Genomic DNA, 18,195 nt, shown 5'->3' with positions numbered 1-18,195 from the left:
ACATATGATTAGCTTTTTACCCACACAAATAGCTATGAAATTAGACCTAATTTTTATTCACGTATAGGATCTATAATTACATGGATGCTTACAGAAATGATGAGCGCTTGCGAGTTGTCTAAATTACCACAACATCATAGCTATAGTTACAACTTTAGGACAATTTCATTTGCTCATCTAATGATTATGACTCATTCAAGCCGAACAATTTGCAATCTTCCTACAAACAAGTGAAGCCTTACTAATAATATTAGATAGAAGGTGCCATAAAAGCTTGGTTTAACAACCAAATAAGAGTGCCAATGTGATCTTCACATGTAAAGAAAATCCCCACATTTTTTTTCTACTATAATCAACGAAGTGATATAAAGCAATATCAACCATTGTTTCTGTGCTCATTGGCATGTCTCATAAATCAAATATTTTGACAATAGCTCACACAATTTAAAGCCCTTCCACACCTTCCTAAGAGCCATGGGTAATATCAAACTAGTAAGCTTACTTGGGTCATTTCTAATTACATGAATATGGTGTAATTTAGAGCTGCTTGCATTTGTATCTATGATTTTAATCATCTAGCTCACTATATGTGTAAGGCACCACTTTGTTTGGCAACCGTATTAAAGAAAGTCACTTTAAGGAGAGAGTTCTTAGCAGTATATGGTGGCTATGTCCCACCAGTTTGGCAACCATATTAAAGAAAATCGCTTTAAGGGGAGAGTTCTCAGCAGTATATGGTGGCTACCTCCTACCAGGGGTATAATACATGACATGTGGTGGAGACGTGGCATAACACTCGGTAATCCATAGTCATGGGACCACCTTTCTCCATCGACAACAGGAATAACTATCCTGGTTTAGTGCTCTGCACTTGTGAACAAACCCGCTTGTGACGCGGAGTAGAATAGCCCCACTGGATGGATAAACTTGAAACCATCAAGCTACTACCAAGCTAACTACAAAATAGGCCAACTGCTAGATGACAGCTTGGAAACATTGCCAATTCCACCTCATCATCAATGCTTCTATGCAATCAATGACCATGTATGGGCGCTCTTACTCTTAATCATAGGCCATCTTACAATAGCCATGAGCCATGAATGTAAGCACGCTTGCAAAAGTTCAAAAGTGGATAAACATTTAGATGCTTAATGAATGAGAACTATGAATACGACTAATGCATTGCTTTTAGCCTAGATGTGTGCAAACTCGGCAATTCTATAACAATCATGAGCTACTGTTCTTGATGTGTTAGTAGTGTGATGCTCATGTCTACATTTATCAGCATTTGAATTAAGTTTTGACTTTACAGAACCGAAGTGCTGTACTATATGAAATGGCACGGTGGGTACTTACAAGCTAGATCAGTGACCTCCCACCAGCAAGAGAGCCACCATTGTAGGACCTTGAAGGTCCTGCATCCCAGGCAACCATCCCTTTTGCTTCTTGCTGCCCATTGAAAGCTAAATGGTGGAGTTCGTAGTGAAGAAGTCAATGTCTTTTTATTGGGGTGACTCCAGGAATATCTGCTCCAAAATGAGCAAGGGCCTCACTTCTTGAACCGTCGTTTAAAAAGAAAATAGCATGATGAATCATATAGCTTCCATAATGCAAGTTAAGCTTGAGAAATAGACTCAGACCAGATCCCTGTTAGCTAAAATAACTGCAAGAAACTCATTAAAGAAATGACTTGAGACATGACTACAGACCACATAGTAGCATGAATTCAATGAATGTGAAGCGGAGGCAATGTTTGAACATTAGACCTGCCACCACACAAATTTCAAGATCTAACTCCTACCTAGTTCATCCAGAAGTGACATGTAGAGAAGTGAAATTTTGACAGATTATGTTGTTCAGTTCTGCTGTGCCTTCCAAAATGAGTGATAAAAGACAACGCTAGCCTGTAGTCCATAAATAGAAGACATCAAGAGCCCATTGCAAAAACAGGCATGGAGGGGGGGGTGTTTTGGTTCCTGTTCACCTTTTCATGAGAACTTATACAAATTCTCATAAACAATTGTGAGTACGTAAATAATCAACAATTGTGAGTATGTAAATAATCACAGTGAGGTGACACTGGGAACAAAATTGTGCCTTTATATAAACAGCTCACCTACTATGTTAACTTCTGAATTATTAATGAGAATAATAATTCAATCTATCTACTCCAACACTTGCACTAAACCCACAGAACTCTCTTTTATGATTGTTGATATGGATCAGCAGGCATTTGTGATTTCAGCTTTGCTGCAAGATGTGGTAGAGTGTTTATCTGTTCATCAACAGTTGCTCTCATGCACTGCTCCAACTCCTTGTATGAACTTTCTTGTTTGGTTAACCTTGAATCTTCAAATTTATCCTGGCAAACCATCAAGTTTCGTTGCAACCGTTCCTGCAAAACAAAACAGAACCACCATCACAATGCTAACATGGTAAAAGTATGCTCTAGATCCACACACAAGCATAATCAGCAAGTCTACAGGCTTCAGAAATAAAGTGTGTTGACTAGGTTTATAGGAGTGATTATTTTCTGGAGCAGCAATTAAGAAGACTAAACCTCAGCAAAAGACATGTGCTTTTCAGCATTGCACACAACTAAATTGGAAGCAACCTCTAAAATATGATGGCAACCACATTGCAATACGGTCTATCACAATATATTTTAACTTCCATCAGTAATGTCCAGGAAGAGAGAAGGGAGAAAGGGGCATATTGACCCACGTATGCCTTCAAATGCAGGCATGGTCAGATAGTCGAGCAGAAGTGAGGACAGATGAGATCCATATCGAACAAGATGTAATCGTTATGCACGTAGGGATTGGATTTAGTCAGACACAGTCTGAATAGTACCTTGGTCATAAATATTTTGCAACTGCACAGTCCATTAGTCATGATCGTTTAAATAATTTGCCATAGGTTTGCCATGTTAGGCAAGGACATTGGCAGCACCTATACACACACACACACACAAGATATTTACATTTACTAGAGGCCAAATTGGCCTATGAGACAAATCAATATACAGCAAGTCCGTGATACAGGTAGAGGCCAAATTGGCCTATGAGACAAATCAATATACAGCAAGTCCATATCTCGAACTATCATGTTAAAACTGGAAAGAAACTAATTCTAGTCCCATGTTTAGTCCCTGTCTAGCATGTTAATCTACCATTCATTCCATCCAGTGGGTATACAAGATGTAACATATCAAGGGGACAGGACCACCCTTATATCTACTCCAGCCTGTTGTAGGCCCTAGAATATCTGCACCATGGCTCTGTGATGTTGTGCTGGGGTCTGAATAATATATGCCAATCGGATATAGCCACAGTGGTTTACATCCCTGTAATTTGGGTATCCTAGCAGCTCTGATGTCCAAAGCTCTGTATACTGTGAGCCCCCAGTGTGCAGTGGATTATCTGGACGGAGGTATGGTGTGCTAGTGGACATCAAGAAGCAGGTGATCTTCGGCTGGGATCGCTAGTTTAGAAGCCCCTCTTAATGCCTCTAGAGCTACATAAGGAAAAGATAGGAGGCATCTTTGCTGAGAGTACTCTATCAAGCCAAAACACTCTGTTAGCAAGCAATGGTATCTCCCCCATGTCTCACAATATATCTGGCATTTGTAAACATAATGCTCCTCTGACTCTACCTCTTCATAGCAAAACCAGCATATCCAGTCCTAACTCGCTACCCATATTGCTTCACCTGCCTCAATCTCAATTGTAAATGCTCCTCTAACATTGCCTTTTGATGGCAAACCCTGCATATCCCATCCTAACTGGCTACCATGTTGCTTTGCTCAAGAGTGTAATGGTCCTGCTACTTGGCTAATGGCAAATGTCATGGGGGCGTGAAATTTTGAGATGCTTTAATCTTGCTAGAAACATTTGATTAATCAAAATGTGCAAGGTTGTTTAGCGCATGCGATGCACATGGCAGTTATTTCATGGGAACGGGCCATGGATCCCAAGGATGCAGTGGGTGTTAAAGGCAAAAGTTGTGTTAAGTTATGTCAATTGGGTTTTGGTGGTCAGTTGGTGCCAGGTTGGACCCTAGGACAATTGTTTGGCCATTAAGTGTCAGTGGTGACACTAGGGACTAACATTAATTAATTAATTAATTAACGCTAGTCTAAGAGTCAACACAGGTTGGGAACCACTCCAAGTTGCAAATGGCCTAGCCAATTTCATTCCAGATGGACATGTTTAATTTCGAGCAAGGTCAAAAGGGCTGAAATTAATTTTCAGAATTAATTAATTCTGAAAAATTAATTTAATGGCTGAAAATGCATTAGGAAGGCTGCCACTTGGCAAAACTTTCCCATGCAACTAGGGAGAAGGCTGTTGGAGGGTGGTGGAAGCTGAATGGCAACCATTCGGAGCTTGGTGGAGGCAGAGGAGGTGATCACATTTGGCTCTAAGAGGCGACGACGGCCGATCGCGCGCCGCAACACAACAGGGGGCAGCAGGTTTTCTCTTCCGCCTCAAGAGAGGCGGCGGTAGGAGAGGAGGGCTTGCCAGCCGAGCAGCCGAGCTGGAATTTTACCCCCCTTTTGAAGCTGTTGGTACCATCAAATTTGTCATCAGAGCTACAAATCAAAAGATACATTTTAGGTGATTTTCTCTCTTTCTACAGCATTCTCTCATCTCCTCCAGTCTATGCTCAAGTATTCTCAGCAATTCTCAGCCATGGGTAGCAAAGTACAGCCAAATTTGGTGGATAGCAGAGAGTTTACTGCTGTAAACCCTAAATTACAGCAGTAATTAGGGTTTAGCAGCCACCTTGGGACCCGTGCCATCAGTCAAAGGCATTGTACACTGAAATCAGCACCAGAAATTCGTGGAATTGTGAGGATTTCAGATGCCAGCCCATCTATTTGAATTTGGGGCAGCATTTGACCAGTTGGGGTTCCATTAGAGCAAGTACTAGGTGAAAATCAAGGGGCAATTTGCCTAAATGCTTTGCTGATTATTGGAACAGCAAGGGGCTTTTGAATCAGCCAAGGAGATTGTTAAATCTCGGCTTGTAATTTATCCATCAACAATTGAAATTAAAGAAATACCGAAAGGGGCGCCAGTTTTGGGGCCAACAAGGTGTCCACTGTCCAAGTTTATGAAGGTAAAGTGAGCATTTCAGTTTATGTTCATTTGCTAATTGCTGTAATTAAGTGCTTAATCAAGTTAAACCGCCCTATCCGAGAAGGAAGGCTGGTTTCAGCAAACCTCATAGCATGAGACATATACACATCCATGTTGCTTGGTCGTTTGATAAACCTCCCATCTAGGAATCTTAGAAAGTGATCTTTGTAGTGTTGCAATTTGATGCATATGGACCCAACCAAGTCTCTCAAGTATGCATCAGTATCAAATCTATCTCAAAATTCTATCCTCCTCTCTGATGAGTCTAAAGTATAGGGAGTCCTCATCGTGTTCAGCCCATGCTCCGAGGACCCACATAACATACAAGTATTGGAACATACCATGGCACGTGGTGGCCATATGCAGCAATACTTTGTAATGCCTACCTAATACCTATTACTAGCTTTCTAATTAGCACCCAAGTAACCATGAATTCAAGATCCTCTTTCTCCAAAAAAAGAACCTTGTCTTTGATCATCCATATGTGAAAACGAGCAACAGAAGCAAAAGAAGCACAAGTGCCGAACACTGAGAAGAATGAACAGTGAAAAAGAGAGACAAAAACTCAAACAATGAACAAACAAGTAATGGAATCCCTCATGCAATCGAAGAGATGTATTATACAACAGGTGAATGGCACATGTGGTGACCAGCACTACCTCCAAAATCCTTCTCTCAAGATGGAAATGATCCAATACAACAGGAATGGGGTAGACTATATAGAGGCCTTAGGGCGAGACTAGTGACAAATAATCTACCCATAAATGGGCTGCCCAACTGCCCATAAAGGCACCCAATATGTAGCATCAGCATTTGGGCTGCTCTCCTTGCGTTTGACAGCTCCGACACGCTCTGGGATTTGTGTTTGCTGCCCATGCCATCTCCCTATCATCTAAGGACTGCAATTCCCTTCCTCAACAGTTGGTGATCATCTTTCCTCATCTTCGACAGCATCAAAGGATTGCAGTTCGCTCCCTCCACAACAATCCTTCACCTGCCGATGATTACTTCGATAGCCCATTGCCCAAAGGACTACGTTTCACTCCCTTCACTAGCAGTTTCCCCACAAGTGCTGCCGCGCCTAAGTCAGACAAGGAAATGCAGTCATTTTCTAAGCTTTAGTTCTATTGTATCAACTTCTTTTCATAGCAATTCAATGCATCATCACTTTGTTCTTGTGTTTTTGAGTTTCCCTTCTCTCTCATTTTTTTCCGTACACACTCTTTGTTTCTCCTCGCAAACCACACTGTCTCTTTGGTCTCTTAGCCATTTTTAACATGATATCAAAGCTAGAGGTACTCAATGAGCCACAAAGATCCTCTACATCAGAGAAGACAAAGACAAGTTACAAATTCAACATCATTTACCAATGTCCCCCCTTCCGCTGCATCAATAGGAGACAAAGATACTCTTCTCTTCCTCTCCCACCCACCCTTCCTTCTACAAGTTGACATTCCCGTACTATGACTTCTCCACAAGCAAATGGACAAACCATTGGGTGCTTCTCTTGTGGCATCACCGGACCTACCACTGATACTTGCCAACATGGACCTTTCCTCCCTATACAACCAACGTATATGCATCTACTCCCAAGCACTCGTTATGCCATCTCTCCCTTCTAGGCCACATAGTTTATTCTCCACCGACTTTCAAATTTTTATGCTCAAGGCAATAAGACACATCCGACGCACTAAGTCCTCTCTAGCAAAAGGAGGATCATCAGGCAGGATCATCAGGCGCCATGACCCCCCTCGCAACTGCCGCAATGCACTATGAAGGCTGCTTCTACTTCTTCTAGGGTTTTAGAAATGCCACCTAGACAACCCGCAGTTCTACAATCAACTCCACTGAGAGACACTAATTGTTGGATACCAACCCCTTGGCAATCCGCTCCTTCAAGAGACAGTGGTTGTTTGACACTTTCCATTACCTCACACTAATTGTTGGATACCAACCCCTTGGCAATCCGCTCCTTCAAGAGACAGTGGTTGTTTGACACTTTCCATTACCTCAACTACGCAGTCCACTCCATTGAGAGCAATCAATTGTTCCCCACCCTTAGCTCAACATGAGCCTCACCTTCCCCCACCCTCAACTACTCTGGTTCGAGAGGCCACCTCTACGTGTTCTTTGCTGTCTTCGACACCCCAAATATCTTCTTCGACACGATTGGCGGCACCTCCTTCATCATCAAATGATTCGGAGTCTGTAATCCATGAGTTTTTAGATTTCATATCTCTCACAAAGGGAGATGTACTCTCTTCGCCTTCAGAGGGGGCTACTCCAGCTCCACAAGGGAGCCTCCTCCATCCTCAAAGGAGGCACCTGCTCATCATGAAGTTCTTTCACCACCATTTACTCTTTCAGGATGGTTGTCTTCGAGCAGTCATTTCTCCTGTTGATACCCATTGGCATGGAGTTACAGAGCTAGTGGCTTCTCCCGATGTGGAGTTAGGTTCTGCAAGCATCCCATCTATTGTTCCTAACTATAGGTTACCTTTCAAGTGGAAATCTTGGATCTTCGAGATCCTCTACATCTTCGTATCTCTCGTTGCTCCTCTTTCTTAATCCCTATTTGGGCTTGAGAGGGAGTGTTGAAAAACTAATTCTTCAATTTATACATTTCAGTTAGGGTTTCACACTACCAACCCCAAAAAGTACTGATGTCCACATTTTGCTCATTTCGTGATCAATGGGCGCCCACTCAGTGGCGCGTCATACTAGACAGCTTATGCCTATAAATAGGCCGTCACTTCATTCATTCTTCACCACCACTACTTCAATCATTCTAGACCCTGTCCTTCCGTCACTCCAATAATCTCCACTCACCCTGGCATCATCTTTCTTCATCAGGTGTCAGCTGTCCTTATCCAAGCTTCAATCTCCATCATTTGGCATCATCCTACTTCCTGCATTTGTAGCATCTGGAGGCTCTTCACTAGTAGGCATCAACTCCCATCAGCCTAGCACCACCTTGGTATCTACATTTTGTAGTTTGGAGGCTTTTCCTCTACCTGGCGTCAACTCCCTCCACTTAGCATCAACTTTCAACACCTAGCATCAATCTTCTCTCTCCTAGCATCAACACTTTGAGCCCCTTGTATTTGCTTTTTGTTGCCTACGGACATCCTCCACATTTGGCGTCATCATCTAACACTTGGCATCAACATCTGGGCTGCTCTCCTTACGTTTGATAGCTCTGACACACTCTAGGATTTGAGTTTGCTGCCCAAGCCATCTTCCCAACATCTGAGAACTGTGGTTCGCTCCCTTGACAACTATCCTTCACCTTCCAATGATTACTTGGACAATAGTAATATGCTAAAGCTATTGCCTCTATTGATGGCTGAATTTTGTTAGAAATAGTATGACAAATGGGGAGGAAGTTTCCTTCACTAACCCAAATGTCAATGAACTAGTGGCTAAGAGGGGCACTTTTCATGACTCTAATGAGTATGTCCAACTTTCTTATGATGTTAAGAATATGGATGAGTGCAATGTGACCTAGGTGGTGCAAGTGGTACAAGTGCAATGTCATCTAGGTGGATGGTGCAAGTTGTGCAAGTACAAGTGGGTGGTGCAAGTGATAAGTGGATTAATGTGATATATATATGGGTCATGAATTTTGAATGTGAGTGAACTATGATGTGAGTGAACTTTGAATATGAGTGAACTATGAGGTGATGATGAATCTCGCTTCGCTCCCTTCACTGCTTTTCCCCACAAGTGTTGTCGTCTAAGTCAAACAAGACAATGCAATCATCCTCAACATGATTCAGTGCATCATCACCGTGTTCTTGTGTTTTTGAGTTTCTCTTCTCTCTCACTATTTGCCATACACACTTTGTTTCTCCCTGCAAACCCTATTGTCTCTCTAGTCTCTTAGTCTTTTTTTTATTAACCCTTGATCAAGAAGAAATCTAAGAAGAGACACCAAGTTCCTTTCGATTATACTTAAAACCCTGATTGTAAAAATGAAAATAGTTGAATCTCTCTATCTATCACTAATGCCTTGTAGAAGTACGTCATAACCATGGATTCCTTGCCTTTAGCTTGATTGCCCAAGTGGCCCCCAATGTGGACACAAACTAGGAAAAAAAAACCACTCGCCATCTTGATGTCAGGAGAACATGAATTGTTAACCTCATGCTCTTTGTATACTTAAGTTGTGACACTTGAGTTGTGCACATGTGAGGTCTAAATGTGACATTAAGTGTGTGTCATGGTGACAAACAATCCTATCCTTTGCAATGGGGGACATGGTAGAAGTTGCATGGACAGATGCGTGTGGGATACCTAGAATAGGTCTTGGTCAAGAAAATTGAACTTCCCCTTGGAAATGACTTTTGGTGTCATGGGGGTAAGATTTTTAAATTATTTAATGTTTTAGTTTGAACTAAGGTTTGCGAAAAGTTTCAAGACTATTCAAAAAGGTTAGGAATTGAAATTTGAGGTTGGACACCATTTAATGTTATTTTCAATGAGGGCCGGACCAAAGGCCTTATTGGCTCGTTTTGGCATGTGGAGGCCCCAATGAAAATAGAAATTTGCCCATTGTCAAGTTTGGATCAGTTTTGGGCTGCTTGCAAGTATTTCTTCCATGTTGGGCTGTTTTTCTCGCATTTTGGGCTGTTTGGGACATATTTGAGGGTGGATAACTCAATTATAAGTAGGGAGACAGCTGCTGAAGATTCAAGACAGCAGGGCAACCTGATCTGGAGCAGATTCTGGGGCTGTAAACAATAGGAAACACTAAAAATGGGGTCATTGACAATTGGTCATGCAGAAATTAGGGTTTCACACAGCAGCAAAACCCTGAAAACCAGCAGATGACCTGATTTTCTCTCTCTAAATAGATTGCTTCTTGCAGCACTTTTTTGGCATTAGATTGAAGGTCTCTCTCCTCTGTTGTCCTTCTCCCTCATCTCAACAAATCTAAGGATATTAAACATTGTTTTGCTGTAATTAGGGTTTATCAACGTTTATGTTATCAAAACCCTAATTTAGGGTAAAAATTAGGGTTTCTCAGCCAGCTTAAACTGTGTGCCCATCATTGTTGACAGGGGTTTTTGAAATGGGAGATATGAAATAGGTTTCATGAGTTTTGTAAAACTTTAGAAACAAGCTTCATTCGAGATGGAAGAAAATTGTGAGCCTTTATATGTATAGAGTGCCGTCCATATAATGTAATCTATTGTGTTTCATGAGCTGTACAATGGAAATGCAGATTCAATGTAGCACAATATTTACATGCATCATGATCCATTATCCATGACAATATTAGCTTTGATTATTAAAGAAGCCAGCAATACGTACATACATCATAGACAACTGCTCAACCACAATTTCTACAATCAATGTCATTATCCATGTCAAGATATAAAACAATTTTACAATGCATGTTGATTCCAAATGTTCAACTGCTTTTTTTAGGGTAGAGCTTTTGTTGGAAGTTTAAAATAGGTGTTTCATACGTTTTGGAGACACGGAGGTATGAAATAAGTTTCCTAATTACAACATGCCTTATAGAGATTGTACATCCACATTGAAGTTGATACGCATGGAAGTGTTCTCGACCCAATTTGTGCTAGAACTGTGTTAGAATCAAGGGACAAATTGGATCTTGATGCTACTAATCATTGGTGACAGCCCGAAATATCGGAATTTGTAGAGAGATCAATCTACATCTCAGTGTACTATAAATTCATAGCAATACAAGTTCAAGAAATACCAAAGGGGCATTGTTTTTGGGGCCTATTGGGTGATAGCTATGCGAGAGTGTGCAACGGAAGAAGGAACTCGAACGTAAAGAAAGAAGACAATAGGAAGATGAAGGAAGAAAGAAATTTGCACTTACTGAAATAAATGCTGAATACAAACAGATGGACAAATCAGTCCATGCAACCCAAGGCGTCAATGAGGGCACCAGATCTCGCTTGAAATGATGACAACAACAGCACCACTGGAGATGGAGGCAATCAAAGCACCAACCTACAAAAGATGATAGCCAAAGTGTGGGAGGGGGCAGCTATAAATAGCTGGAAACCCCCAAATCTGGCCAACCTGAAAATAGGGGGCAAAATATGGCCGACTTGCTGAAAACAATGTTAGGACTGCAATAAATGCAGTCTAACTGCTGAAAAAAATGCCATAAATAGTGTCATTGCAATCGCGATACTGTGTGACTAACAGGAGATGAAATCCAACTAATAGGCATAAGAACTGGGCCTAGGATAGGAGAAATGCATGCTAAAGTGCCAATGCTCCCATGTCTCCATCAAACTCTGACAAGAGCTCACAATCAAGAGATGACAGACTGACAACACTATCCAAGATATTTGTGGTAAAGTTTTATTTCAGATTTGTGAATTTATTTGCTTGCTATAATAAACGTTTAATTTGGTTATCTACCACCCTATCCGAGAAGAAAGGCTGGTTTCACTTAACCTCCTATCATGGATACAAAGTCAAACTTCACTTGACTTGCTAGACTATGATGATTGTCATAAGGACATGTATTTTTAAAACCTCACTTAGCATGTGGATTAATTTTTAATCACATGATTAAGTAAGTGTTGCATATGTGAGGTGCAATTGGGGTTAGAGTAAAATTACGAGCCCGGGACTCGAGAAAATCACGGGATGTCAAAGGCAAAAGTTGCTATAAGTTATGTTACACAAGTACTTGTGGTATCTGGTGTCAATTGTTGCCCTAGGTCATTCATTTGGCTATAAATGTCAATTGGTGACACTAGAGATGTAGCGTTTCATGGTACCTAATGCCAATCTAATGGTCAAAGATGACACAAAGAGACTCAAGAGTGGAAGATACCTGGCCAATTTAATTATTGGCTAGTCAAGATTTTTTTTTTTGGCACCAAAATAATTATTAGATAATTATTAGATTAATTTTCAATAATTAAAGGCTGAAAATTAATATTTAATGATGGATAATGTTGAAAAATGGAAGGCTACCGCTTGGCAAACTTACCCATATACACTAGTAAAAGACTGAAGAAGAGGAAAAACCAGATCATTCTTGCTATAGCAAATGTGGGAGAGCTCTGAGCAACCATGGCCAACCTATTTTCAACCATTGCAGCCAGCCATGAGTGGGTTTCGAGGAAGCGATTGCAGATTCGGACCCTCCACAACTGAGCGATTGCATCCAAGTACAAGGTGACAGCTGATTTGGATGTCTCAGCTGTAGGCGACAGCATTTAATGTTGTTGTGGCAGGGCAACAACTGCATTTGACTGATTTTCACTCATTCTTCACGACAAAACTCTGAATTTTCTCTCTACAACTTTCTCTCTCATCTCCCAACCATTTCATAGCCTTGCTCCAAAGATCTCAGCATTTGGACCCTTGGAAGTTGAGAAATTGCAAATTTCTCTGTTGTAAACCCTAATTCTCAATAGAAATTAAAGTTTAGTAACAGCCTCGAGAAGCATGCCAAAATTTGGAAGCTCCAAGACTTGGATTTTCCAAGGTTGAAGGTGAATTTCAACTAAATTCAAGTGGAGGACTAGCAAGCCATTGAAATTGGGGCATTTCATCGTCTGTGAAGTAGATGAAGACAAATTAAGTGCCTGAATCAAGGGGCAAATCAGATTGAAGACTTGCTGGTCACTCTAGACAACAAGGGGAGTTTGAATTGCGAAGGGGATCGGGAGAATCCCATTGTAAACCAACTTCTTCTTCAATAAAGCTAAAAAAATACCAAAAGGGGCGCCAATTTTGGGGCCAATCAGGTGTGCATTGTCCAAGATCAATAGGTAAATTTGTATTTTTTTTAGATTTTTATTTATTATTTGCTACTGTAATTAAGTTGTAATCAAGGGTTTACCACCCATCCATGAAAGGAAGGCTGGTTTCATTGATACATGTAGAAAGCCTCCCTCAAGATCCACCCCATCATATGAATGTATAGCAAGCTGCAAGCATCAACATACTCAACCATTGCCCTCTCTAAATCATCCCTCTCTTGCTTGGGGATATATGAGGAGAGTCACTCTACTGCTATAGAGCAAGGATATCCTTGCTCCTTGCTAAGTCATGCATCAAAGGAGCATACGTGTCACAATAGAGGAGATCAGGAACTACCACAACCCACAAAGGCAAACCCACTAGGCATTGGTCCAACCAACCATGTCATGCCATAGAAGTCAGCTTGCCTCCTTGACACAAAATCACTATCCCAATCAATCCAAGGGGTCAAGAATTAATGGATAAGCTATCTATCCAGTAGCCGGATAGAACTGGCCAAGCCACCGAAGAAACAGTGACACTCTCTACATCAGTCACCATCGTCAATCGGGCAGCAAGATCGACACAAAAGAAAGATGACACCATCTCATCTAGACAGCATTGCAATAGTAAAATGCAGGCTACGGCACCTCCAAAAAATTGGCATCCAGCTAGTAGACAAGTCCCCTAGTGGCAAATAGGCCTAAGAGCAACAAAACACAAAGACTGCACACCTTGAAACAATGAATAACAGCAGCACAAAGCACCTAAAACCTGTGATGTGCAAGTTAGTTATTTCACAATAATGGGCCAAGGACCCTGAGAAATCAATGGGTGTCAAAGGCAAAAGTTGTAATAAGTGGTACTTGACAAGTACAAGTTCATATCTCATGCCAATTTTGGCCAAAATCATTTTATCAGCCATTCATGTCAGTAGTCACATTAGGAACTAGGCATTAATTAATTAGCTAATGCTAGTTCAAGCGCTAATAAATGCTCAAGATTGCTTACATGACAAATTGGCCTAGCCAATTTGATTTTTGGATAGTTTGGCTAATTTTTCAAGCAAGAATTAACAATTAATTTAATTTAATTGGGTTGAAATTTTGCAATTAGGAGGTTGCCACTTGGCAAAACCTTCCCATTCAAGAGGGGAAAGGGCTGTTCAAGGCTCATGGAACCTCATTCTAGTATTGTGGAGGTTAGAAGAGGAGGAGAGAAAACTATTGTTGCAATTTTCCAACCATTCTCTAACTCTAGTTAGTTGGTGGAAGGCTAGTTAGGTCAACCCACGACCTAAACTAGTGTTGTACTTTCAATCTATCTTTTTAGTTCAGCGAGTACACTCTACTCTCTTGCTTCAGCTCACTGACTATCACCATCACCCATTTCTCTCTCCTCCATAGCTAGTGCATTTCTCACATTCCACATTAAATTTGGAATAATCATCTATTAACACCATGAAATATTTTGCTCCTATGAGAGAAACGGGATTAATAAGACAACAAATGTAGGAGAGTATGAGTTGGAGGAGTTGAGGTGTGACAAAGTGACATTTAGAGCAAGGACGGTGAGTTGTTTTCCTAAGATTATAAGCTTAACAAAAGGGAGGATTAGAGCATGCGGTGTGGATCCTTATTAAAGTGTGTGTGTGTGTGTGTGTGTGTGTGTGTGTGTGTGTGTGCCTATTGTCTTTAGACATTAAAGCAGTGACACTAGGGGCTAGATAGAGTAAGCCTAACTCTAGTTAGTTGGTGGAAGCCTAGTTGGGTCAACCCATGACCTAAACTAGTGTTGAACTTACACTCTATCTTTCAATTCAGCAAGTATACTCTCTTGCTTCAGCTCACTCACTGTCATTGTCTCTCATTTCTCTCTCCTCCATAGCTAGTGCATTTCTCACATTCGGTATCAAAGCAACTTGTGAAAACACGGGATCTAGAGCATGGCAGCTATGGAGACTCGTAGACATAGACCAAACTCATATGTACTTGGACATGACAGAGACAAAGTGACTTGACTGAAGGACACAAACCAAGCAACAGGTGCACTAAACTAAAAAGCAAAATGACAGTGACATTGCATTCATCTCATATGAAAGTGACAACCAAGTACAACGTTATATAGAGATGGGTAGGTGCCAGTCTTTCCCTCTATGCCTATGGGATTCATGCAGTCTGTATGTCCTCAGCCCATCTGCTCTTATAAAGAGGCAATACGGATGTGATTGCAAATCTCAACACCCCTCCTCAATCACAACCAGAAGTACAAAGTGTGTAGAGGCTTTAGTGAAAGCAACACCTGCAAAGTGTGGGCACACCATAAACATGGCAAAACACCAAAGGTTGTCGCAGAAAAGGCTAAGTGTGGGTACCACAAATGTGGTGGACATCCAGAGGCTGTAACAAGGGCCCCACAAAGTGTACATAGACTGTAGTACAAGGCTACATGAGGAGTTTACAAGCTTATGATAGAAGCATTTGGGCTTTAAACATTACAAGGCTAAAACAATCTATCAGAGTAGACATAGAAGGACTAATGAGGCTTGTCCTTCTCCTGGTGGTCTTTTTCTTCTTCCTTTGCTCCATGGTCTTCTTCTTCTTTAACTGCAGCAAGATAGGCCTTCTGAGACCTCTTTCTAGCACGGCAGAACTTCTCAGTGTGTCCAATCCTTTTGCAAAAATCATAGAAAAGCTGGTTCTTCTTGCCTTTGTACCTCTTGCCAACATATAACGCTTGTTTATCTCTAGAGGTGCTTGGTTCTTTCTTAGTTTTTAGCTTCTTTTCCTCCTCCAAGAGTGATGCCTGGATATCAATAAGCTTAGGGTTTGGCATATTGATTAAGGTTGTTGATACATTATTATATTCAAGAGACAAACTTTTAAGCAAAACACTAATGCAAACATCTTCTTCCATTTTAATGTTGATTCCTATAAGCTGGGTTAGAAGTCCTTCCATGTAATTTAGATGTGTGGCAAGTAATGTGCTAAACTTCATATCAAGCCTGAAAAATTCAATCAAGAGACCATACTTTGATGACTTAGACTGTGCACCAAACAAAGTGTCAAGTCTCTTCCATGTATCATGTGAAGTATCACAGTTATCCACATGGTGGATATAGCTGTCGTCTAGCTCCAATTTGATAATGGCCTAAGCCTTATCATCATTCTTTTGCCAAGTGACTGCCAGGTCCGCATCACGAGGCTTCTATTCTTTGCCACTTGTGATGGCCCAAAGACCCATCTTCATTAGGATAAGCTTGATGTGGATCTGCCAGGTGTGAAACCCGACCCCCTTAAAGCGAACTATCGGAGAGTCCTTGCCCATGTTGGAGTTGTAAAACAACAACAAATCAGCTCCAAAATTCTCAGATTTCAGCAGTAGAAGACTTGAGTATGCTAACAAGCACAAGTGCCCAGAAAACACTAAGTGACTAGTATCAAGAAATACTTGTGGAGCCAGATGCTTGGAAAATCTTCAATAAGTCTTCAAGAACTTCTAGGATCTTCAATGTTGTATTCCCCTCCTTGATTTGATGCTAGAGTAGCCCAAAAAATCTCAGATCTGATGTAACCCAAAGCTGACATGAGTGACAAGAGTCACTGGATAAGTGTCAAGAGACACTATGCTTGAATCTTCTTGAAATGCTTCCAAATCTGCCAAGATCTCCCCTCCTTGCTAATTTGATGCCAAAGTAATTGTTGGGAATTGAGTAGGATGTCAGATCAGAGTGACAGGAGATTGATTTAAGTCGCAAGAGAGAGAAAATGAAGGAGAGATGAAGCTTTTGAGTTTTGGGTATGGAGTCTGCATTAGGGTTTCTGGGGGCAGCCTGGTTTTTCACTGTGTGTGTAGTGTATACTTGATCGTTTTCAAAAAAAAAATTGATAGAAATGAAGCTTGGTAGATAGGCCACCAAAGCCCCATGATGGCACGTTGAATCGCGCAGCGCAGGGAGCATGTGCCAGCATACGGATACAGACGGGCGTAGACTGAGACAGCAAGCTGGAAATCTGACAATGCCGAGCTAAGGGAGCAAAGAGAAGACCTAAGACATGCCAGCCATGCTCAGCTGTGCTCTGATACCATGAGAAAACACGGGATCTAAAGCATGGCAGCTATGGAGACTCGTAGACATAGACCAACCTCATATATACTTGGGCATAACAGAGACAAAGTGACTTGACTGAAGGACACAAACCAAGCACCAAGTGCACTAAACTGAAAAGCAAAATGGCAGTGACATTGCATTCATCTCATATGAAAGTGACAAACAAGTATAATGTTATATAGAGATGGGTAGATGCCAATCTTTCCCTCTATGCCTATGGGATTCCTGCAACCTGCATGTCCTCAACCCATCTGCTCTTACAAAGAGGTAGCATGGATGTGATTGCAAATCTCAACACAACTTCTACGCACGTTTCGCTCAACCGCTGTCTAACGATGCCGCTCCATCGCAGGTCCTGCTACCACCAGCCTTCGTATGTGCAAGGGGGAGAGGCAGCTACAAGCCACTCAGCTCAGCTAGGATTTTCTTGTGGCCACCGCTTCCAGCTTGACATTCTGCCACCTCAATCAGCATCACAAAACCCCCCGTCGGCTTTGAAAGCACCACAAGTCCGGTTGTTCTACCTGCCAGTAACCAGTCATCAGATCCGCCAATGTCACACCACCTTGCTCATGCTGCCTTGCAGCACCTCCACTACGCTCCGTAGCATCCGCCTATGTTAGATTACGGGGGACAGTTTTCTTGAAAAGATGGAAGCACGAGACAGACTAACCTCCCAGCCACGCCTAGATAAGTGCTGGCCCTCAAGCTTATCTCTTTGCCAGCCGTCAACTTCCTGGAGTCCTACTATTCCTGGACTCCCTTACTCTCTAGGCTCCCCTTAACCCCGTTCGGGCGCCCCAGAGCCCGGACGGTCATTCTCGTGCATGTTCCCCTAGATTTACCTTAATGTAACATTAAATATCCCTTTTAATGTCACATTCCACACTTATGACCTTAATGTGACATTAAATATTAACTTTAATGTCACATTAATGTCACAGCCTACCTCACTCATCAGCTCAATGTCCATGCTGCCTAGTACGGACTATACCTCCTCCTGTGCTTGTGCGCAACATCCAAAGATTCTAAGCTCTACATGCACATCTTGAGGTGCCGAAAATTTGGGGCTTTTGCCCAAATTAGCCTCCAATGCGCAAATTGACACCGGGCAAGCCGACATGGCACAATTTCTTCTAGATTTGTGCACCAAATTTGGGGCTTTTTGGTCTACAAGGCTTGACACGCATT

At 41.7% G+C, this 18,195-nt stretch overlaps 1 protein-coding gene across 1 annotated transcript in view; it reads right to left on the bottom strand.

Moving 5' to 3' along the window:
• Positions 1-1,824: 1,824 nt before the first annotated feature.
• LOC148024293 (uncharacterized) overlaps positions 1,825-18,195 on the bottom strand; it is a 64,038-nt gene continuing 47,667 nt past the window's right edge. The window contains exon 3 of the mRNA XM_087693916.1: positions 1,825-2,395. Within this exon, the coding sequence (XP_087550042.1) occupies positions 2,204-2,395 (192 nt within the window). The 3' untranslated portion in view covers positions 1,825-2,203. The remainder of the gene's footprint in view (positions 2,396-18,195) is intronic.

The sequence above is a fragment of the Lygodium microphyllum genome, chromosome 15 (assembly GCF_053477565.2).
Source record: "Lygodium microphyllum isolate KBCC chromosome 15, Lygodium_microphyllum_v1.1.10, whole genome shotgun sequence".
Classification (NCBI taxonomy): Eukaryota; Viridiplantae; Streptophyta; class Polypodiopsida; order Schizaeales; family Lygodiaceae; genus Lygodium; species Lygodium microphyllum.
Note: the sequence above shows the minus strand (reverse complement) of the source record. Positions and strands in the feature narration are given on the sequence as shown.